Source organism: Leucoraja erinacea, chromosome 20 (genome assembly GCF_028641065.1).
Source record: "Leucoraja erinacea ecotype New England chromosome 20, Leri_hhj_1, whole genome shotgun sequence".
Classification (NCBI taxonomy): Eukaryota; Metazoa; Chordata; class Chondrichthyes; order Rajiformes; family Rajidae; genus Leucoraja; species Leucoraja erinaceus.
Window position 1 is genome coordinate 19,788,328 of NC_073396.1, and position 24,478 is coordinate 19,812,805.

The 24,478-nt window shown below is 42.5% G+C and overlaps 1 protein-coding gene across 2 annotated transcripts in view; it reads right to left on the reverse strand.

Moving 5' to 3' along the window:
• adcy9 (adenylate cyclase 9) overlaps positions 1-24,478 on the reverse strand; it is a 58,789-nt gene that overhangs the window by 17,921 nt on the left and 16,390 nt on the right. For both annotated transcript variants that reach the window (XM_055651529.1, XM_055651527.1), the window contains exons 2-4: positions 16,905-17,092; positions 8,377-8,576; positions 7,929-8,031 (exon numbers count right to left, since the gene is read on the reverse strand). In XM_055651529.1, the coding sequence (XP_055507504.1) occupies positions 7,929-8,031; positions 8,377-8,576; positions 16,905-17,092 (491 nt within the window). The remainder of the gene's footprint in view (positions 1-7,928; positions 8,032-8,376; positions 8,577-16,904; positions 17,093-24,478) is intronic.

Sequence of the window (24,478 nt, forward strand, 5' to 3'; positions counted from 1 at the left end):
AGGGACGTGTGAGAATAAAACACTCTTGACTTACGTCGCTAATGTGTGATAGAACTAGAGTACGGGTGATCGGCGGTCGGCTTGGACTCGGTGGGCCGAAAGGCCTATTTCACGCTGTATCTTTACATTAAACTAAAAACACTAAAACCATATGAAATCTAAAGAAGGGTCTCTACCCGAAATGTCACCAAATTTCTTCTATCCAGAGATGCTGGCTGTTCCATGGAGTTCCCCCACACAATAAAAGCATGGAATACTCTTCACCCTACCATAGATGCCCAACCAGACACAACTAAATTTAAGGTAGCTCTGTTTTCCCCTAAGTCCAAGTCAAGAGTCAAAAGAGTTTTATTGTCATGTCCCAGATAGGACAACAAAATTCTTGCTTGCTGCAGCACAACAGAATATGTAAACATAATACAGAACAGAAGATAAAGGTTCAGTGTGTCTATATACCATAGACCATATATATACACACACAATAAAAACAGATAAAGTGCAATAGGCTGTTATTTATCAGAGTTTGGAGTTTGATGGTGGTGGGTCCATTACAATTTAAATTCCATTTGTAATATTTTTGATTGTTTACTGTACCGTCCAATTTAGTCAGCTGATGATGAAGATGCTCTCCAAAAGGATCTCGATACTATGGTTGAGTGGTCACAACAATGGGGCATGCAGTTCAACCCTTCCAAATGTGAAACCATGCATGTCACAAGAAAGAGGAATCCAGGTGAAACATCTTACAATATACTTGGTGCCACCCGTGAAGAATCCAAACAAACCAAGTATCTTGGCATCAAATTGGAGAATGATCTGCGTTGGAATGGTCAGACTCATCATGCAACGGTGAAAGCAACAGGTGTCCTAAACTTTCTGAGGCGCAACTTTCATCATTGTTCAACTTCCATCAAGGAGAAGCTATACTTCACCCTCGTTAGACCTCATTTGGACTACGCAGTTGCAGCATGGGACACATACACAAATAAAAACATTTCTTCCATCGAACGTGTCCAAAGACAGGCAGCTCGATTTGTTACTAACACCTATGAGAGAGAAGCGAGTGTCACCAAACTTCTGAATTCTCTGGGGTGAAACGCTCTCCAAGACAGACGTGAAGCTCACCGTTTGACCTGTTTCTACAAAATGTTAAATGGTCAGCTCGACATAGATTACAAACCCAAACCAATTAGGAGCAGACGAGGGCATTCGATCCAATTTGTGATCCCAGCTGCAAAGACAGATGTGTACAGCAATTCGTTCTTCACCCGCACAATTAAAGCATGGAATAATCTCCACCCTACTATAGTTACCCAACCAGATGCAACTACATTTAAAGTAGCTCTTTCTTCCCAATAACCCTTTCTGGCTTAAGCCCTCCCTTCACCACCTCCAGTTTAAATTCCATTTGGAATATTTTGGAGGACCAAGAAACCAAGAAGGACCGGGAAACCATGAAGCAAGGGAGCTACTCCAGCTCCAGGCAGTGATTCTGCGTTGATTTTCAGCGGTCGCGGCGAGGCAGCGATCGGACAGCAATGGCAGCCAGATCTCCCACATAGTAAAGGGAGGGAGAAAGTGCCCTACGCCGACTATTTGCCGTGGCAGTGCGCATGTGCAGGGCGGCACATATGCACAACCGTAGCCGATTATGTGCTGGCCGTGGTTGTGCGCATGTGCAGGGGGTAGATGTGCAGGCCATGGTAGCGCGCATGTGTAAGGCGGCCAGCCGTGCTGGCGGATGAGGAGCGAGAGGAGAGCGGAGACGGAAAGTAACAGAGATAGAGAGAGATAGAGGGGGGCCCGCTCAAAGTTGAACGACAGGCGTCTCGGGTGCTTGCCAAGCGGGCAAAATGGCATGGCTCTTAGGTTGCCCGTCTGGATTTTAGGTTGCCATTGACACCTGGGCAACCGTGAATTTCGAGCCCTGCACACCCCAAATCTACAAGGCACAAATCATCAGCACAATGGAACACTCGCCATCTGCCTGGATGAATACCTTCAAGGTCGGCGGAGGAGCAGCAGATGAAGAAGTGAGTGCGGAGATTGGCTGAGAAGGTAATCTCTTGGGGAATTTTTTTAGTTTTTTTTTCAGGAGCGGGTGATTTAAAAACCGGTCTGGGCCAGCCTGCAGTAATTTCCTTCATGGTCGGCAGAGATGGGGCATGTGAAGGAGTGAGTGCGGGGATTGGCTGAGGAATTTAATTAGCAAAGCAGTAAGTTAGCAAATTCGTCAAAATCAGGTTGGTACTGGACCCCAAGAAAGGGAGTTTGTGGAGTGCCTCCGAGATAGATTCTTAGAGCAGCTTATAGTGGAGCCTACCAGGCAATTCTGGATCTAGTGTTGTGTAATCAAACAGATTTGATAAGGGAACTCAAGGTAAAGGAGCCATTAGGAGGTAGTGACCATAATATGATAAGTTTTAATCTACAATTTGAGAGGGAGAAGGGAAAATCGGAAGTGTCAGTGTTACAGTTGAGCAAAGGGCACTATGGAGCCACGAGGGAGGAGCTGGCCAAAGTTGACTGGAAAGAGACCCTAGCAGGGATAACAGTGGAACAACAATGGCAGGTATTTCTGGCAATAATACAGAAGGTGCAGAATTCCACAGAGGAAGAAAGATTCCAAGGGGAATAAGAGGCGACCGTGGCTGACAAGGGAAGTCAAGGACAATATAAAAATAAAAGAGAAGTATAACATAGCAAAGATGAGCGGGAAGTCAGAGGATTGGGAAACTTTTAAAGAGCAACAGAAGATAACTAAAAAGGCAATGCAAGGAGAAAAGATGAGATACGACGGTAAGCTAGCCAAGAATATAAAGGAGGATAGTAAAAGCTTCTTTAGGTATGTGAAGAGGAAAAAAATTAGTTAAGACAAATGCGGGTCCCTTGAAGACAGAAACAGGTGAATTCCTTATGGGGAACAAGGAAATGGCAGACGAGTTGAACAGGTACTTTGGATCTGTCTTCACTAAGGAATACAAAAACAATCTCCCTGATGTACTAGTGGCCAGAGGACCTAGGGTGACGGAGAAACTGAAAGACATTCACATTAGGCAGAAAATGGTGTTGGGTAGACTGATGGGACTGAAGGCTGATAAATCCCGGGGCTAGATGGTCTGCATCCCAAGGTACTTAAGTGGCTCTAGAAATCGTGGACGCATTGGTGATCATTTTCCAATGTTCTATAGATTCAGGATCAGTTCCTGTGGATTGGAGGGTGGCCAATGTTATCCCACAGTTTAAGAAAGGAGGGAGAGAGAAAACAGGGGATTATAGACCAGTTAGCTTGACATCGGTGGTGGGGAAGACGCTGGAGTCAATTATAAAAGATGAAATAGCGGCACATTTGGATAGTAGTAACAGGATCGGTCAGAGTCAGCATGGATTTACGAAGGGGAAATCTTGCTTGACTAATCTTCTGGAATTTTTTGAGGGTGTAACTAGGAAAATGGACAAGGGAGAGCCAGTGGATATAGTGTACCTGGACATTCAGATAGCCTTTGACAAGGTCCCACATAGGAGATTAGAGGGCAAAATTAGTGCACATGGTATTGAGGATAGGGTACTGACATGGATAGAAAAATGGTTGGCAGAGGAAACAAAGAGTAGGGATTAACGGGTCCCTTTCAGAATGGCAGGCAGTGACTGGTGGGGTATCGCAAGGCTCGGTGCTGGGCCCGCAGCTATTTACAATATACATCAATGATTTAGATGAAGGGATTAAAAGTAACATTAGCAAATTTGCAGATGACACAAATTTGGGTGGCAGTGTGAACTGTGAGAATGATGCTATGAGGATGCAGGGTGACTTGAACAGGTTGGGTGAGTGGGCATATGCATGGCAGATGCAGTTTAATGTGGATAAATGTGAGATTATCCACTTTGGAGCAAGAACAGGAAGGCAGAAGAAGGGATTCGGCCCGAAACATTGCCCATTTCCTTCGCTCCATAGATGCTGCTGCACCTTCTGATTTTCTCCAGCACTTGTGTCTACCTTCAATTTTCCAGTATCTGCAGTTCCTTCTTAAACAGATTATTATCTGAATGGTGTCAAGTTGGGAAAAGGGAAAGTACAATGAGATTTGGGTGTCCTTGTTCACCAGTCACTGAAAGTAAGCTTGCAGGGACAGCAGGCAGTGAAGAGAGCTAATGGCATGTTGGCCTTCATAACAAAATAAGTTGAGTATAGGAGCAAAGAGGTCCTTCTGCAGTTGGACAGGGCTCCAGTGAGACCACACCTGGAGTAGTGTGCGCAGTTTTAGTCCCCTAATTTGAGAAAGGACATTCTTGCTATTGAGGGAGTGCAGGGAGGTTCACGAGGTTAATTCCCGGTATGGCGGGACTGTCATATGATGAAAGAATGGAGTGACTGGGCTTGTTTACGCTGGAATTTAGAAGAATGAGAGGGGATCTTATTGAAACATAAGATTATTCATGGATTGGACCTGCTAGAGGCAAGAAACATGTTCCTGATGTTGGGAGAGTCCAGAACCAGGGGCCTCAATTTAAGAATAAGGGGTAGGCCATTTAGAACAGAGATGAGGAAAAACTTTTTCACCCAGAGTTGTGAATCTGTGGAATTCTCTGCCTCAGAAGGCAATGGAGGCCAATTGTCTGGATGCTTTCAAGAGAGTTAGGTAGAGCTCTTAACGATAGCAGAGTCAAGGGATATGGGGAGAAGGCAGGAACAGGGTACTGATTGTGGATGATCAGCCATGATCAAAATGACTGGCGGTGCTGGCTTGAAGGGCTGAAAGGCCCACTCCTGCACCTATTGTCTATTGGATGAATTCAACTCCAACTCAAGCAGCCCAACACCATCTTAGGCAAAATTGCCCCTTCATTGGCACTGCATCCACTACCTAAATGTTAATTCCCTCCATAACCAATACACAGTTATACTGTCAACAAAATAAACTTCTCTTACTTGCCTAGGCAACTCAAACAGTACTTAATCAAACATGTCATCGTACAACCAAAAGACTAGCAGATGCATGGGAACTTGCAAGTTCTCTTGCGAAGAGACACCATTCTGACCTGTAAAAGACCTGTTGGACTTTCATCATACCTGGGTCTAAATCCTGGAATAATCTCTCTACACCACTGTGGGAGTACCTTTACCAGAAAGACCAGCGGTTCAAGGCTGAGGTTCATCACCACTTTCTAAAAGACAATTAGGAATGAACAATAAATGCTGGTTATGCCAGTGATACCGAACTTCCCAACGTTATTTATTGTGAATAAATTGCATTAAAAAAATTGAATTGAAGCACAATTTAGAAGTCTATCTTGTCTTTGCCAGCAGAGGGCAGCATGGCCACTATACTTGTGTGCATGCAGGTCCTATGGTCATGTTATGTCATGTGATAGGAGCAGACCTAGGCCATCCGGCCCATCAAGTCTACTACGCCATTCAATCATGGCTGATCTATCTCTCCCTCCTAAACACATTCTCCTGCTTTCTATGTGATGGGACGAAAGGCTTACTTCTGTGATATATAACTCCATGACTTTTTAATTAATATTTCATTAGTCTGCCATCACCGCCATTTTAAAGTCTAGATGGCAGACTAATGGGGGGGGGGGGGGGGGGGGGGGGGGGTAAGAGCTAGTTCCTATATTTTCATGCAATCTCAGCCTGCAAAGAGGCAACATATGATAAACATCTTTAATGAACAACTTTTCGCAGTCCCTGGCCATTCACAAATGACATGATATTTGCATCAAAGTACACCACAGGCTCAGCCAGAGGGGAGAAAAACCTAACCTCTGAAGTTTATCATTGAATCACCATCAATCCAAAAATCTGAATGCTTGGTATCAGTTGCATCCAGTTAAGGATATTCTTAAATTGTGTGACATTCCTGTCAACTGTACAATATTCTTCTTCTCTAGTGAGAATTATCCAGTTAGTTCATCATTTGGTCATGTCATAGCCTGTCCAGTGGTATAGGTTCTGACTGGTGACCAACTGTTGAATCCAACTGCAGCGTGTACATTTAATATGCTCTTAACTACATGACAGTTTCACTAGCAATCCTTATCTTATCAAGCCTTAGTGCATAACGGCCAGTATACAGACTTAAATCAAAATCATATAGTAATTAACCTCCAAAGTGTAATTACTCCGCTGCAGATTATTATAGGATAAAATTTAAGTGTGGGACAACTTGCATCATTTCAATGGCAACCTAAAACACTCTTTTTTGCCATCTGTCCCAATGTCAAATGTTAAAATAGGAAATAATGGTACAAAATAAATGGTACCATAAACTAATAAATATCTTCATGTTTAACGGACAAAACCAAAGACAAGTAAAGCAGATCACATTTGAGTTAGAATTAAACTGTAGCCTCAATATCATCCTCCTGTGGCTTAAAGGTACTCGATCACATCAGACTGCATGAAGAAATAGCATCAACCTCTCACTTCTGAAGTCTGAGGTTCCCACCTGCTTTAAAAGGGCATCAATAATACCGATGCCCTAGAAGAGTAAGGTGACGTGCCTCAATGACTATCGACCAGTGGCACTAACGTCTGTGGTGATGAAGTGCTTTGATAGGTTGATTATGGTGCATATTAACTCCTACCTCGCCAAGAACCGCTTACCGCCACAACAGGTCAACGATGGATGCAATCTCACTGGCTCTCCACTCCGCTTGGGACCACGTGGACAACAAAAACTTGTATGTCAGGCTGTTGTTCATCGACTACAGTTCAGTGTTTAATACCATCATCCCCTCCAAGCAGGTTACCAAGCTCACAGATCTGGGTCTCTGCGCCTCCCTCTGCAATTGGGTCCTCGACTTCCTCATCCACAGATCACAGACTGTCCGTATTGGTGGAAATATGTCATCCTCGATAACAATCAGCACGGGAGCACCTCAAGGCTGCGTGCTTAGCCCCCTGCTGTACTCACTCTATACTCATGACTGCGTAGCCGGACATAGTGTGAACTCCATCATCAAGTTTGCCGACGACACCACTGTCATGGGACGTATCGCTGATGGGGACGAGTCAGAGTATAGAAGTGAGATCGACTGATTGACCAAATGATGTCAGCACAATAACCTGGCTCTCAACACCAACAAAACCAAGGAACTGATTGTGGACTTTGGAAGGGGTAGGATAGGGACCCACAATCCTGTTTATATCAACGGGACGATGGTGGAAAGGATAAAAAAATTCAAATTCTTGGGCGTGCACATTTCCGAAGATCTTTCTTGGTCCCAGCACACAGATGCAATTATAAAGGAGGCACATCAGCACCTCTACTTCCTGAGAAGATTATAGAGAGTCGGTATGTCAAGGAGGACTCTCTCGAACCTCTACAGGTGCACAGTCGAGAGCATACTGACTGGCTGCATTGTGGCTTGGTTCGGCAACTAGAACGTCCAGGAGCGGAAAAGACTGCAGAAAGTTGGGACCACTGCCCAGTCCATCGCCGGCTCTGACCTTCCCACCATTGAAGGGACCTATCGCTGTCGCTGCCTCAAAAAGGCTGCCAACATCATCAAAGCCCACACCATGCTGGTCACACACTCATCCCTCCGTTGCCATCGGGAAGAAGGTACAGGAGCCTGAAATTTGTAACATCCAGGTTCAGGAACAGCTTCTTCTCCACAGCCATCAGGCTATTGAAGAAGATATCAAATAAGCTCTGAACAATAACAGTCTATTATTACTATTGCACGTTATCTGTTATTTATTGTGTATACATGGTCTATAGAAACACTTAACTTTTATCTCCTATTCTGTATTATGTTTACATATTCTATTGTGGTGCAGCAAGTAAGAATTTCATTGCCCTATCTGGGACACATGACAATAAAACTCTCTTGACTCTTTAGTGTTTATGGTCACTGCACAAAATACAGCAGCCAATCCAAACTAAATATGGAAATAATGCAGGCTATAACCATACCTCATCTTGATAGCTGCCTCTATAGGCTTTTTCCAGGCTTGAATCCAAGAAATTCAAGCTGAATTTGTTAATGGGAGGTTTGGAGAAGTATTCATCCATAAGTCTGCAAATAAAGAAAAGTAGGTCAAATCTAAGTTAATGGCAATAAATCAAAATGCATACGTTATATTTTGAATTATGAGAATAAAAAGGGCAATGTATGAACTGTCATTTTGAAAAACAAACTTGCAAGTGATGTTTAGATGCTCAGAAAATGCTCCATAAAATAACAGCCTGTGACTATTAGTTTATTTGCCGGTAATATCAGTATGGGAGATATTATAGGCATCTTATGTAGTATAAACAGGGGTTACTGCAAAATAGCCAAAAAGTGCAGCCTGATCTACATTTAATTCCAGTATTCATCTTGGTTCAGTAACATTTAATCGCTATGCCAAGCAAAACTTACCTATCTTCTTTAATGACACTGACAAACTGAGCATCTGTTTTTTCGCGGATCTGCTTGGAGCGTAGTGGAAGCAGTCCATCTAGCTGCCTATCGCTTTGTAGCATCTCAAACAGTGATGTCTGGCTGTTGTTTAGCTTTTCTTCCTCAGGGGGACTCAACAGGCCATTTTGGGCCTTTAGACTTCGTCCTGATGATGGTACCTAAAAAAGAGAGAAATGGCTCTGTGAAATCACATTTGAGAACACGATGGACCCAAGACATCACTAAATTCTACGGGTTAAGTTCTTGTGATCACACAATGTGAAATCTGTGGAAACAAGCAGCACTCCAAATGATTGAAGACGGTGTGCTCTACAACTTGCCATTAATGTTTATGGGGAAATCTTGATCACCTGTATCAATGTAACTCAGAAGAGTGACCATTACAGTTGAAATGCTTGCATCTTTAACATGGAAATGGTGATCTTAAAGAGAATTCTCAGCACAGAAATAAGACGATATGGTTCAACTGTTCCATGTTTTTTTAAATATCATTAGGGCATTCTCCCACACTACTCTATCAAACCTATCAGCATACAGCTGGTCCTTGTTCCATACATTATTTAGTTTCCCTAATATAATCTTGTACTGCAAGTCATAGAGTCTAGGACATCATACAACACACAACCACAGCATTGTAGAAATAAATTATGGCTGAAGCTTATCTGACAAATTCTGACTGCATGCAAAAGCTAAATAAACATATTCCAGGTCAAATTTGCTTTAAAAAATGTATCCCACAGTATGCAGTGTTGTAAGGGGTGACATCCACTGTGAAATGGTACCTTAGTATTTTCCCGTTCATCTTGACAACCATTTTGCACCGTGCTTTCCTCTGTGCTGGCATCGAATTCAGACTAGCAAGACACTACAGGAAGGACACGTGGACTAGAAAAAACCCGGGATATAGGTTAGAAGGTCTATCTGTACAAAAGGTTTTAAATATTAGTCTTCATGATCCAAACACCTGTGTGTTCCATCTCAGTGCAACATGTTTAGTAAGTGCAAAACAGGACAAAAATTGCTGAAGGAACTCAGCATCTTAGGCAGCAACTGTAGAAGAAAATGGATAGACAATGTTTTAAGTTGGGGCACTTACTAAGAGTAGAGGGGAGATAACTGATTAAACGAGGCGAGGGCAAGATCCAAGTGGATCCAAGTGAGGAGAGGTTGATTGGCAGATGAGTCAAGTGAGGAACAAGACGTTTGTCTCCACCCTTCCTCCCCCACCCAAATCAAATTCTCCACACTTGGATCCATATGTCACTTGCCAGCTTGCCCCCACCCCTTCGCCTCACCTCTTCTTACCAGCTACCTACTCTCCACTCCATCACTCTGCTGAAGGCTCTAGCCCCGAAACGTCATCTGTCCATTTCTCTCCACAGGTGCTACCTGACCTACGGAGTTCCTCTTGCACTTTGTTTTTTGATCAAGATTCCAACATCCACAATGTCTTGTGTCTCCATTGTTCAGTTAAGATAATGAACAATCCACTCATTAGTTAGAACCAGGTATTTTTGATTTATTACAATACTACAAGCATTTTATATTCTTCACTTTTGTGGCCTTTTCAGAAAACTATGCTTACTTCAGCTGTCAACTGCACTTGGCTAGGGAGGTGCAGAGGAAAAAAAAAACATTCCACACCCTAGAGTGGAGGGCATTCCTGTGATATCTGTATGCTTGAATAGCACGATGACACTCACCATCCAGGCTCACACATGAAGATGGACATCTCCCTTCACAGCGTCCTTCTGTTACCAGCTTACATTACAAACACTCCTCACACTGCAAGCACACAGATTTTAGTAGTCAGGGAACTGTCCTATAGCTTAATTCAACAAATGTTTGACAGGAAGAAGCAAAAAAAAATCTGAGTATTAATTTCCCCACTGTGCTAGGAAATTGCAAACCTTGAATTGCTGTCATTTACACACCTTGCAGCAGTGTATCAACAGTTGTTGTACAAGTTACCAGCACAACTTTAAGGATACATTCAAAGGGAACAATTGAGCTTTTATTTCACTACATTACTGAAATCAGCACCATGCATCCAAGTTGAAGCACAGCTTCACCATGGTGACATATTACCTAAGTATTGGCTTCCTCATTCTTTGCACACAAAAAGAAAAAAAGTTACTAAGACAAATCCATGTTGGAACTTTGCTACCTATTTTCTACATGAGATTTCTGAGCTGAAACCAGAGCAATCATTTGCGCTGGATTTCGCTTGCAAGATTTCGCTTGCGCAAGCACACTGAACAATGTAACCAAAGTAAAATCAGAGTTCAAAACTAGACCAAGTTGAAAGCACTCCAACCAGATTCAAGCTTCAGTGGAAGTACTTTGTATATCTTTGGGATGGGGAAGAGGGGTCAGCCAGCCTTCTGCCCAGCAGCTACCTGCCAACCACCACCACCTCCACCGGTTGTGCCTGTGCCGCAGGACACCCTGGCTGGCTGGCCGGCAGAAGGCGCTGAGGTGGCGGCTGCTAGAAGCCACCCGAGCTACTTCCCTCCCCGTCAGCAGCGATGAGTGAGTTGCTGACATGATCCCCGACCCCCTCCTTCTCGATGCTCCAGCCCGTGCTGGCCCAGGCCAGACTCCTCACACGCTGGGTAAAAAAAAAATAGCGTCTTCATTGCCGGGAAATACGGTACCTACAAAATACATAAACAGATGAAGTTGCAAGCGTTTACATCCAATGCAAACCTTAACTACTGCTTTTATTGGAAGACAGGATACACAAATTCCCCAAAACTGGATGTCAGGTATACTGTTGAAATTTTAACCATTTTGTGCCAGATAAATCAGAAAAGTGCCCATTGTTCAAAACCACAAAAAGAATTGCCTCCTGGCCCAAACAAAACCGTACATTTTTGCATTTCACTGTAAAGCAGCAACCACTCATCTAAAGCAAGTCAGAATGTGTAACATAAAATAGCAGCTTCAGGTGACTATGTGATTGAAACAGGTAGTGTAGAACAGGGAAAAATGTGTTGTCAGGAAGTCAATCTCTGAAATCAAATATATCACAGAAAACGGTCCAAAAGTAGAAACAGGATGCAGAGGCGACAGATAGCACAATGGGCTAAGAGTTCGGCTGGCGACCGGAAGGTAGCCGGTTCAAGTCCCGCTTGGAGTGCATACTGTCGTTGTGTCCTTGGGCAAGACACTTCACCCACCTTTGCCTGTAATGGAATGTAATTACGGCGGCAGGCGCGGGCACACCGCGACGCCCTGTGTCTCCCTTTCAAGGGAGATGCTAAAAATGCATTTCGTTGTCTCTGTACTGTACACTGACAATGACAATAAATTGAATCATTTTTTTTTTTTTAAACCGACAAGCAAATATCTCATTCATTAATGGTACAGTACCCTCTCAAGGTACAAGGCCAATACAGGTAGACAGGGCGGTGAAGGAGCCTGGGATTGCCATACTGGAGGAAGAATGGGATTGTGCTTGAGAGACGGCAGAGAAGATTCCCCGATTATGCGTGCTTTCTCTTATCGAACTAACTAAAGGGCCTGTCCGACTGTACGAGGTAATTCAAGAGTTCTCCCGAGTTTTCCCCTGATTCGAACTCGGAGAATGTCTGCAGCAGGTCCATAGGAGTTCGTGGATGTCTCGTAGCGGCCTGTACGAGTAAAAAGCGACAATTCTTTTTCATCATTAGTTTTTTTTTTACTCTTGGACATTTTTCAGTGTTGAAAAAACATCACGAGTTTACCGGATTTCCCCAAGTACCTACCATTACTCGTACCAGCCGCTACGAGACATCCACGAACTCCTACGGACCCGCTGTGGAAATTCTCTGAGTTCGAATCAGGGCAAAACTCGGGAGAACTCTTAAATTACCTCGTGCAGAGGGACAGGCCCTTAACCAGCTAATTTCTAGAAAACAGTTGTCAAAAAAATGGATTGGTCCACAAGAGATTGGAGCAAAAAAAAGAATGGAAGAACTCAGTGGGTCAAGCAGCATCTAAGGAGGCAGAGTGATGGTTGACATTTTGGCTTGAGACCCTGCCCGACAAATGTTTAAGAAGGAAGACTGGATAGACTCGGCTTGTACACGCTAGAATTTAAATGATTGAGGGGGGATCTTATAGAAACGTACAAAATTCTTAAGGGGTTGGACAGGCTAGATGCAGGAAGATTATTCCCAATGTTGGGGAAGTCCAGAACTAGGGGGGTCACAGTTTAAGGATAAGGGGGAAGTCTTTTAGGACCGAGATGAGAAAATCATTTTTTACATGTTGGTGAATCTGTGGAATTCTCTGCCACAGAAGGTTGTTGAGGCCAGTTCATTGGCTATATTTAAGAGGGAGTTAGATGTGGCCCTTTTGGCTAAATAGATCAGGGGGTATGGAGAGAAGGCAGGGATGGGATACTGAGTTGGATGATCAGCCATGATCATATTGAATGGCGGTGCAGGCTCGAAGGGCTGAATGGCCTACTCCTGCACCTATTTTCTATGTTTCTATGAAATGCAGATGCTGGAAAATCAAAGGTAGACAAAAATGCAGGAGAAACTCAGCGGATGAGGTAGCATCTATGGAGCGAAGGAAATAGGCAACATTTTGGGTCTAAATTCTTCTTCAGACCGACGACAAATCTTTATTTCACTCCAAATTCAAAAGTGCATTTATGCTAAATCAATTCTTGATAGATTGCGCTTGCTGCTTCTCACCAGGATAGCTTCACTTTACAGGGTTTTAAACAAAATAAATCAGTTTGATAGTTCAATCTGGTGAGAACCGTGCGAAATGTTACATGTTATACTAATTATTTTTTTTTATCTATGAATTGTGTTTGTTTTATAACAAACCAACACTAAAGTTGTTCAAAAAGTAGAGTGTCTAATTTAAAACACTGAAATTGTACCACAATAAATTAAATGCTGTTACTCAGGAAAATCTATGTGGATCAGCATGAATCACGGCCCTTGATGGCTGATCACATCGCAAATAGGGACAATTCAGCAAAACAGCCACTTAACCTTGTTCAAAATGTTATTTTGTGTGGGAGGAAAAACTTGAACAAACCGAGTTTTGGAATAATGTCTGAATGCTTGTCGACAGTTTTTAAATACCTAATATTTTGCTGTACTCCCAGTTTCTTGCAAAATTCAAAACAGGAATTAAAATCAAAATACAGCTGGTTGAGAATTACTGATAGTTAGACAATATGAATGGAAATCCCAACATCCCGTTGCTCCCTTTGGAACATAGAACAGAACAGCAAAGGATCAGACCCGTCAGCCTATGTCTGTGCTGAAAATGTCTTTAAATTAATCTCTTCTGCCTGCACATGATCCATATCTCTCCAGTCATATCCATGTGCCCATTTAAAACCTTAAATGCCACTTTTGAACCCGCTTCCATCAGCACATTCCAGGTTCCCTGCCACTGTCCTGCACACCTTTAAATTATCCCTATATGACCTTAAAACTATGCCCTTGAAATCAAGGGTTCCCAACCTGGGGTAAATTTACACCCAGGAGGTAAATTTCGCCCATCCAGGGGGTAAATTTGTTGATTCTGAATTTGTACATGTTGTTTCTCATTGACTGACTGTGTTTGGTTCTGGTATACTGGTATCTGTTATCATTAGTTGTTCATAAATAAGTGAAATACCATTGTTATGGGCTATTAAAGTTGCCTGGGGTAAACGGGACAAAAAAGTTTGGGAACCCCTTCTCTAGATAGAGTCATTCAGCACAGAAATTGGCCCTTCTGCCCAACTTGTCCATGCCAGCAAACTTGCCCAATCTAAGCTAGTCTCATTTGCCCATGTTTGGCCCATATCCTTCCAAACCTTTCTGTTCCATGTACCTGTACAAGTGTATTTTTAATGCTGTTATTGTACCTCCCTGAACTACCTCCTCTGGCAGATCTTTGATATTTCCACCCTGGGGAAAAAACAGTACTAAATGTCTAAGCTATCATTACCTCTCAATTTTATACACTTCTATCAGCCTCCGACGTTCCAGAGAAAAGAATCCAAATTTGTCAAATCTCTTCTAATGTGCGACACAGATACTGTCCTCCACACCAAATGCAACTATAGGAGGTGCCTCAAAAAAGTAGCCAATATCAAAGACCCACACTACCCTAGCCACACTCTCATTTTGCAACTCCCATCACAAAAGTGGCACAGGAGCCTGAAAAGTCTGACCACCAGGTTCAAGAATAGAAGATAGACACAAAATACTGGAGTAACTCAGCAGCACAGGATGGGGGGGGGGGGGGGGGGGGGGGGGAAGGGGCAGCGAGAACAGAGCTGCGGGATATCGAGGAGACCCTAGAGAGAGCCTCAGCTATAATGGAGAAGAAGGGAACCCCCCCCCCCCCCCCATTCGTAACAAGGACAATCCCCACCTTCCACCCCATCAGTTGTCGCATACAGCACATGATCCTCTGACATTTTCGCCACCTCCTATGGGATCCCACCCACATCTCCCCCCCCCCCCCCCCCCCCCTCTTTCCGCAAAGACTGTTCCCTCCGCAACTCCCTGGTCAACTCGTCCCTTCCCACCCAAACCACCCCCTCCCCAGGTACTTTCTGCCGCAACCGCAGGAGAGGCAATGCCTGTCCCTATACCTCCCTCCTCGAATCCGTCCAAGGACCCTAACCATCTTTTCAGGTGAGGCAGAGGTTCACTTGCACCTACTTTGCTAATGTTAAAAGTAACAATGCAGGTGCAGCAGGCAGTGAAGAAAGCTAATGGCATGTTGGCCATAACAAGAGGAGTTGAGTGTGGGAGCAAAGAGGTCCTTCTGCAGTTGTACAGGACCCTAATGAGACCACACCTGTAGTATTGTGTGCAGTTTTGGTTTTCAAATTTGAGGAAGGACATTCTTGCTATTGAGGGAGTGCAGCGTAGGTTCACAAGGCTAATTCCCAGGATGGCAGGACTGTCATATGTTGAAAGAATGGAGCGACTGGGCTTGTATACACTGGAACTTAGAAGTATGAGTGGGGAACTGATGATTGGCTAATCACATGTACTCCGCCATTCAGTCATGGCTGAACTATCTTTTCCTCTAAACCCCATTCTCCTGCCTTCTGGCCTTAACCCCTGACACCCGTAGTAATCTATCCATCTCCACCTTAAAAATATCCATCAACTATGAACTTCAATTTATTGTCTCATTGGTTGCACTGCCGACTTTAGTTTCACACTATCATGGTACCTAGTATTAATCGATTAGATTATTGACAATTATATATTTACGTTATTGCGTTTGTGGGCTGTTCATTGTTCCATTGCTGAAACATAAGACAATTAAACACCCTTTACTCTCGACTTTGTATCCTCTAATCTTTTCGTAGATTTAGACAGCATAACATTTCTGTGGAAACAAGACTCCCCATGGGATTCAGAAAAGTATGGATTTGGACATTTTACAGCAAGGGGGCTTGACATCTCATGAAGTACAAAATAAGAAAAAATCCTCCACCTAATTGATGATTGAAAGTTACTGTATGGAAACAGACCCTTCGACCCACCAAGTTCACGCCGACCATCGTTGGCTGTTTATACAAGTTCTATGTCATTCCACATTTGCAAACACTCCCTACACACTATAGGCAATTTACAGAGGCCAATTAACCTATTTGGTCTTCGGGATATGGAAGGAAACTGGAGCACCTGCAGGAAACCCACACGATCACAGGGAGAATGTGCAGACACGATACAGGCAGACAGCGTTTAACTTGTTCACTGTGGAATGTATTCACTCTGCCAGGTTTTCCTGATTCTATTTCACAAGCTTCTGTTCACTGGTCAGGAAGCTTTACCTAATGGATTCTTATAAAAAGTCAAACTTGCATTCATGTTGCACTAATGAACAAAATGTCTCTACTTACTGTATAGTAACATCTGATGGGCCCGCTTCCATGCTGTATCTTTTAAACTAAAAACACTAAAGGAAAAGAACGGGTGATGTGCGAGAGAAGATTGTTTGAGGTATTTGGAGGTAATGAAGAGTGAAACATGACAGACAGAGTTGAGAACTTTGCAGAACAAGCAAAAAACTAAGACACGCATGGTGTAGATTTAAGGGATTGAATTGAGGCACATACATTCAGATTGGAGAGAGTGCGATCCAAGATACAGGGAAGAGATGTCACCAAGGTACAGAACAAGATACCCACGTTCAGTTACTTCACACTGTGTAATAAAAATATTGACAGTGGATTTAGAATTAAAGGAGCGACTAAATTAAAAATGTATGGAGTTAAGATTAATAGCTTAAACAGTCCTACTTCAACAGTGGAACTGCAAACTTCATCACCCTTGATATGCATTTCACGTCCTTCAATGCAGCACTTTCTACCAAATAAATTTGTTACTAAATTCACATTTCCAGTCAAGATAATTTTCTAAAATAATACCGATAATGGAACGCCTTTTCTTTATTCCCTTTTAACCAGTTCCAATGTTTCAATGGTTTGGCATTGGCTGAAGTTCTTGATCACTCACCTTAGCTTTGCCCACCATGCTGCTAGGTGGCATCCCTTCAGCAGCAACTTCACTTGTTATATCTTGGAGTTGATTGGGAACTGCAAAGGAACTGGAGTCTCCCATGGCAAGGCAAGGTACCAGCGGTTGGGTGCAGGTACACACAGAATGGGCCAACTTTCTTCCAGAAATAAGGAAAGTCTGCAATCCTGTGGAGAAAGTAGATGAGAGCTGCTCAAAACACTGCATTAAGAAATGTATAATTAGTCAGATCAAGCGGTAACAAAGTGAGGAATCTAACCTAGAGTATATCTGCACTACAAAACTCAGATTTCAGGGGTGGGGAATAAACTGCTTAAAACAAAATGAAGATAAAATAATCAAGAATGGCGGTGCAGGCTCGAAGGGCCGAATGGCTTACTCCTGCACCTATTTTCTACGTTTCTATGATTTTATGTTTCTAAGAACGATGGAAGTCAGTTGTTTAACGCAACGCAGCTAATGTATTTGCGCATTTTGTAAAAAATGTATTTTACATTTTGAAGAAAGAATGCACTGTGTCAACGTTGGAGGTAATATATTTAGGTAGTGAATGATATAGTAATTAAGCAGGTTGCTTTGTCCTGGATAGTATAAGAGAGACACCTACGTACGACTCCTATTCATGGACAACAGCTCTGCCTTCAATACCATTATACCATCGAAGCTTATTACCAAACTTGAGACTTGGTGTCAGCACTCATCTCAGCAACTGGATACTCGACTTCCTGACCAACAGACCCCAATCAGTGAGGCTAGGGGACAAATCATCATTATGATAAACCTCAACAGGGAGGCTCCGCAAGTACGTGTTCTCAGCCCCCTTCTTTCTTCATTGTACACCCACGACTGTGCAGCCATGTACAAATCTAATTCCCTTTTCAAATTCGCAGATGAGACCACCATTGTTGGCTGGATATCATATAATGAGACGAAGGAGATAGAGAACCTCATGTCCTGGTGTCGAGACACCAACCTTTCCCTCAATGTCAGTATGACAAAGAAGGTAGTGATCGACTTCAGAAAACAAAGCGGTACACATACCCCAGTTTGCATTGACGGTGCTGCAGTAGAGATGGTTGAAAACTTAAAATTCCTAGGAGTCAAAGTCACCAACAACTTCTCTGGGACCACCCGCATTGAAGCAACGGCCAACACCTCTACTTCCTTAGAAGAATTAGGAAGTTTGGCATGGCCCCTACAACTCTCGGCAACTGCTACAAATGCACCATAGAAAAGCATTTTATCAGGATACATCATAGCTTGGTTTGGGAATAGCTCCATTCAAGACCGCAATAAATTGCAGCGAATTGTGGACGCAGCCCAGACCATCACACAAACAAACCTTCCTTCTATTGACTCGATTTATACCTCATGCTGTCTCGGCAAGGCCAGCAGCATAATCAAGGATGAATTGCACCCTGGCACCCTCTTCTCCCTTCTCCCATCAGGCAAAAGGTATACAAATGTGAAAACACACACCTCCAGATTCAAGGACAGCTTCCTCCCAACTGTTATCAGGCAACTGAATCATCCAGAGTGCAGTGCTAAACTAATATCTACCTCCTTGTTGATCCTTGGACTATCCTTAATCAGACTTTGCTGGCTTTACCTTGCATTAAATGTTATTCCTTTATCATATATCTATACACTGTAAATGGCTCAATTGTAATCATATATTGTCTTTCTGCTGACTGGATAGCACGCAACAAAAGCTTTACACTGTACCTCGGTACACCCGACAATAAACTAAACCGATCTGCAGAATGTTAGTGTATTTTTCCCCATGGCCAAGAGTTTGAACTAACCAACTTTGAAATACCAATGATATGGCTCGGGTGTTCATTTAATAAGCCTATTTAATCCAATCTTGAATGCAAAAATTAAATTAAAAACAATGCTAGAAATCTGGAATAAAAGGTAAAGCTGGAAACAATCAAGTTAGGCAACTTTGGTGAAAAGTGAGAGTGTTAAAATATTTCATTCCCAGGATTCTTCATCCAGATGTTCTGCAGTCCTGTATGCAAAATGTCACGTTTCTCTCTCCACAGATGCTGTCATGTAGAATGTGTCAATTATGTCAAGCCCAACACCATTTAGCTCACCATCTTTACAAATTATATTTCAATGTTTCATTTACTGTTGAAATGTGTTTAATTGAACGCCATATGATATGCACAAATACAAATCATCGTCCGCATTTAAATGGAAACGCCATAACTATGTCAATGTAACTCATCTTAAATACAGATGGAAAACTAGAGAAATGCAGAAAAACTACAAATCGAGAATTTACAATAATCAAAGAATTTACGAGAATTTGCTGTAAAGGCATTGCAAGTGAAAACAAAGGCATTGTGTAGGAAAGAACTGCAGATGCTGGTAGATAGACACAAAATGCTGCAGTAACTCAGCGGGACAGGCAGCATCTCTGGAGAGGGAATGGGTGACGTTTTGGGTCGAGACCCTTCAGACTGATGTCAAGGGAGTGGGCAATACAGAGATAAAATGTAGTCGGGGACGGTAAGAGTGGTAGGAGAACTGGAAATGGGGAAGGGACGGAGAGAGAAAGCAGGTCTTTTGTCAGGTTAGGCAGAGGTTCACTTGCACCTCCTCCAACCTCATCTACTGTATCCGCTGTTCCAGGTGTGGACTCCTGTATATCGGCGAGACTAAGCGCAAGCTCAGTGATCGTTTCGCTGAACACCTCCGACCAGCCCGCCTTAATCTACCCGATCTCCCGGTTGCTCAACACTTTAACTCCCCCTCCCATTCCCACACTGACCTTTCTGTCCTGTGCCTCCTCCATTGTCAGACAAAGGAACATTGATCTATAACAATGGATTTCATTCATGGTAAAATACCAGGATTTTAAGGACTCCTACTCAGAATTTTAACCATCTTTCATACGAGTTTATTCACTGTGCATTAAGAACTCTTGCTCACTGGTTATCTATACAATCTACATGGATTTCGGCATCAGTTAAAATTCAGTAAAGGAGATTTGACCACTGCATTGTCAAAACAAGTTGGAATTCCAACACAGAGCACCACTGCGAGGAGATAGACAGGAGATGGCCTTCCACCCCACCCAATCATCACATTAGGATGTGTATATTTGATACCAGTCTCTGGCTTTAATGTAAACACCACTCCCCGTTCTCATGATTAATATGCCACTATATGCCTCCACCCCAACTTATTTCGATAAAAAAAAAGATTCAAAGTTGATCTTTAAAATATTAAAAATGTAAAATGGCAACAGCAAACAGAGTGCATGGTAAGAAACAACAAAACAAGACTGTGTTTCTATTCAAATTTTATAGTTCAATATTAGAGAAAAATCTTGGTCCAACCAGAATATTGCTTGCAGTTTTGGTCTCCTTATTTAAAATATGCTTATTTGGAGGAAAAACAAAGGTGGTTTATTGGACAAATTACTGGTTTAAAGTGTTGTTTCAACAAAAGATCAAATAGAATGTGCTGATGGTCTAAGAATGAGAGAAGACTTATTGAAATAAAATGGGGTTGGCAACAATAACTTGCAAATTTACAATACACTGGTCACCCTTCAATTTGGAGTATGATTGCCACAATATAGGAATAATGTGGTGCAGAAGTGGTTCACCAGATCATTGCCTTCATTGAAGGACTATGGAGTGAGATTGGATGTTGTGTTTAGTTTTTCCTAGAGTGAAGGAGGCTGGGGGTGACCTGATAGAGATATTTAAAATCAGAAGCATAGATAGGTTAGAAACGTTTTTTTTCCCACAGCAGTAAGCATAGGTGGGAATTTTAAAGGGGATTTGAGGGAAAAGTTTATTTTGAGGTGGCTAATATCTGAAATTTGCCGGGGAGGAAGTGGAGTCAGATACGATCAATAAGTTTAAGAGACATTTGTACTTAAACATTGTAACTGTAGCTGGCACTATCACCATCTCTAACAGCTCATTCCATACAATAATCCCCACAAATATCTGTAAAAATTCCCTCTCACCCTAAATCTATGGCCTCTAGCTTCACTCCCCTTTTCTAGAACACTGGAATACAAATTTCTGATGCATCAACCAGATGTACCAGCTAATATGACAGCAGTGTACTTTTGATGGGGAGAGAGACAGAATGCCAATAATTCCTGGAATATGGTTTAGTTTAGGGATACAGCATGGAAACAAGCCTTTCAGCTCACCGAGTCAACGCCGATCTGCGATCGCTCCAGACACTTGCACCATCTTACATGCCAGGGGGCAATTTACAGAAGGCAATAAACCTATTAACCTGTTAGCCTTTGGAATCAGGGAGGAAACCAGAGCACCCGGAGAAAACCCACGAGAGAGAATGGACAAACTCCGTGCAGACCGCACCCACAGTCAAACCCGGGTCTCTGGCGCTGTAAGGCAGCAACTCTACAGCTATGCCACCATGCCACCCTATTTATTTATTTATTGTTCCTACAGTGAAACAATGCTTCAGTCAGAATATCAGTCATGTGGTCACACGGTTTAAATAAACAGTCAGTATGAACAGAGGAGAGATGCTGGAATCTAGAAGTTGCAAAGACAAAGTTAAATCTAAAAAAAAATGAATTGTGCAGGACAACAAGCCACAGTTCAAGATGGCAAAAACAAATCAACAAAGGGCTGTGTAAAAGTGTAGTTTCCAGACACTTGTTGAAAATAAATGTTTTTAAATAATATGTGTAAACTAAGTTAGGTAAGGGTTGAGGTGGGAGTGTGAATGTGGATATATTTAAGTAACATGTGTTGAATATTTAAATAACCCAATTTAGTGACAGTTAATAAAATATAAATACTGCTGGAAAATTATTTTAACTCCAACAGCTCAACATTTGTTGCATTCCAACATCTCAGCCTTTATGGGCACAGCTCTGCTGAAATTTCATGTGGTCTTAATAGCAGGAAAAGAAAGGTCTGACCAATCACACATGGTACCTCTGAAATCCTTTCAAAATTGAACTTGAGTGATCGCCATAAACACGATCACAAAGAAAACACTGCAATAATCAGTAACTCGCTATGAAAAATTCCGCAGCTCTCCACAACTGAAACAAATTCAATTCAATTCAATTCAATTCAACTTTACTGTCATTGCACAAATACGAGTACAGGTACAACGAAATGCAGTTTAGCGTCTGGTCATAGTGCAAGACAGTAGAAATAAAAATGCAGGGTTACATCCATACAATTGAAAACTTGAAGTTGTGAATTCTTCACAAGTACAATCCTGTTCAACAAAAGAACTCAGAGCATGACAGAAAAAGGGAGTGATTCACTGAGGAGTCAAGAAAATTACATAAATGATTTCCTTCCCAAATATAGTCTAATAAAGAAGCTCACTGGTGCAAATGACTCATGAGATATTAAAATTCCCAGTCTTTTGCCATAACCGTTGAGAAAAGTAAGCAATTTCAACATTTTTATTCGTTCAAACTATGAACTGGCTGGCACTTTATGACCAGTTGTGTCGAAGTATGGAACAGTAAATTGCATTTTGAAGACCATGACCACAACTATTTCTAAATAGGGAAGTTCAATTGGGTTGATATTGAAAATCCTTTTGAGCATGCTTAACAATCAAAACAAACCTTGGCGTACTGGTGATGATGTTGCTGCGGAATGGCAGGTTGTCTGTATACCCATTCCTTCCAAATTGTGGCAACATTAATCAGCATTAAACTAGGGTGGAGAGCAATTGAGGTATAAATGGCATTGCTTTACAAAAAATACTGTATATATTCCAGTACTGTAATACTCCAAATACTGTTGATATTACATTGGTCATTTTAAAAGAAACATGAACAATGCAAATTAACCCTCTGAAAGTGGTTTTAACTAAATCAATGTAAATTGCCACATAATGTTATGTTCTGTATTCTAAGTACTGCCATAATCATCAGCCTGCGGCTCAGTATCGAACGTCAGACCAATACCCTACTGCATGTGTTTACAAAGCTATTGACAAAGAACTGTCCAGCAACATTCAGCTGCCTTCAAAAGTGAAATACATTAAAATACTGAGAGGACCATGTTTTGATCACAATGAGTCTATTAATGTCAGGAACTATAGTATACACTTGTCCTTAACCCAAGCACTGAGGGGGAGGGGGAGGGGGAGGGGGAGGGGGAGGGGGAGGGGGAGGGGGAGGGGGAGAATTGTCCCAGACAACTTTCTTTCCTCCCTTCAATCCCACCTGTTCCCGTGTCCACCTTCCCTGCGTCCTCCGATGACTTTGCTTTACCTAGTTAGATTAATTTGGTTTAGGGACACAGCACGGAAACAGGCCCTTCGGCCCACCAAGTCCACGCCGATCACCCGTTTGCACCCGCACATCTTTGGAATGTGGAGGAAACCAACGTTATATTGCACGGGGAGAACGTGCAATCTCCACACAAACAGTGACCCGGGTCAGGGTCGAAAATGGGGCTTGGAATTGTCCAGATGGTCAACATCAGCACACAAAATTGACCACCAGCAATTGGCGCATTTCACAGTAACATCATCAACATCTGCACTCCAGGGCATTTGATGTTTTATAATATCTTGATTCTGGTTTGTACCAAAAGGCCTTTCCCTTCCTGGGAATAGTCCCCACCATCTGGCATGTCATCACCTCCGCCCAAACTCCGATATTAATGCCGAGAAATTGGCCCTCTCACGCACGTTGTTGTCACAAGCAGTCTGGCAACATTAGATTGTCACTGCTGAGATTTCTGCATGGACCAGTGGAGAAGGGAGAAATAGTGTTGCTAACTCCAGTAGCAATTCAACAGCTCTAGCCGCGCTGGAGACCCGGGTTCGATCCTGACTACAGATGAAACGCAGATCTGTATACACTCAGCAGCTCAGCTGCCGAGAATGTTTATCTCAAGTGACCTATGACCTGGGCATGCGCAGTTGAAATATCGAACTCGCTTATATTGGATGGAAGGCTGATAAAGTGAAGGCAGGGTTGCAACATTTCATCTCATATACACAGCATGGAACAAAGGGACAAAACCCTGCTGCAACTACACTGGGGTTTTGAATACATCAGTACTATTTGGTCCTATTATTCCCCAATCTTTGCATGTTTTATCTGCGCTTTCTCTGCAGCAGTTACAGTATACTCCGTACTCTATTTTCCTTTTCCTTATAAGGTATAATTTGCCTGGATAGCATGCAAAACATCCCCCACAGTATCTCAAATATGTGACAATAATCATTTATTATTAAGTCAAAGCCAATAGCTCCCTTAAAGACATTGTAGTCAAAGTCAATTCTAGATTACAGGGATAACACTTTGCTCTATGCATTGAACAAACAGATCTATAGTCTCTGGAACATGGAAGAAACTAAGCAGCATTCTGTGATGAATCAACAAACTTCTCCAGATTTGAGGTGAAGTGCTGGGAGGGACGGGAATTTGACTAAACTTGCAAACAGTCTCAGGATAAGAAATTAGTCACTTAAGTCAACGAAAATGAGTAATTCATCCCAATTTTATGAATCTTTGGACTCTATTGAAATACCGTGGATGTTAAGTCATTCAAGGGCTG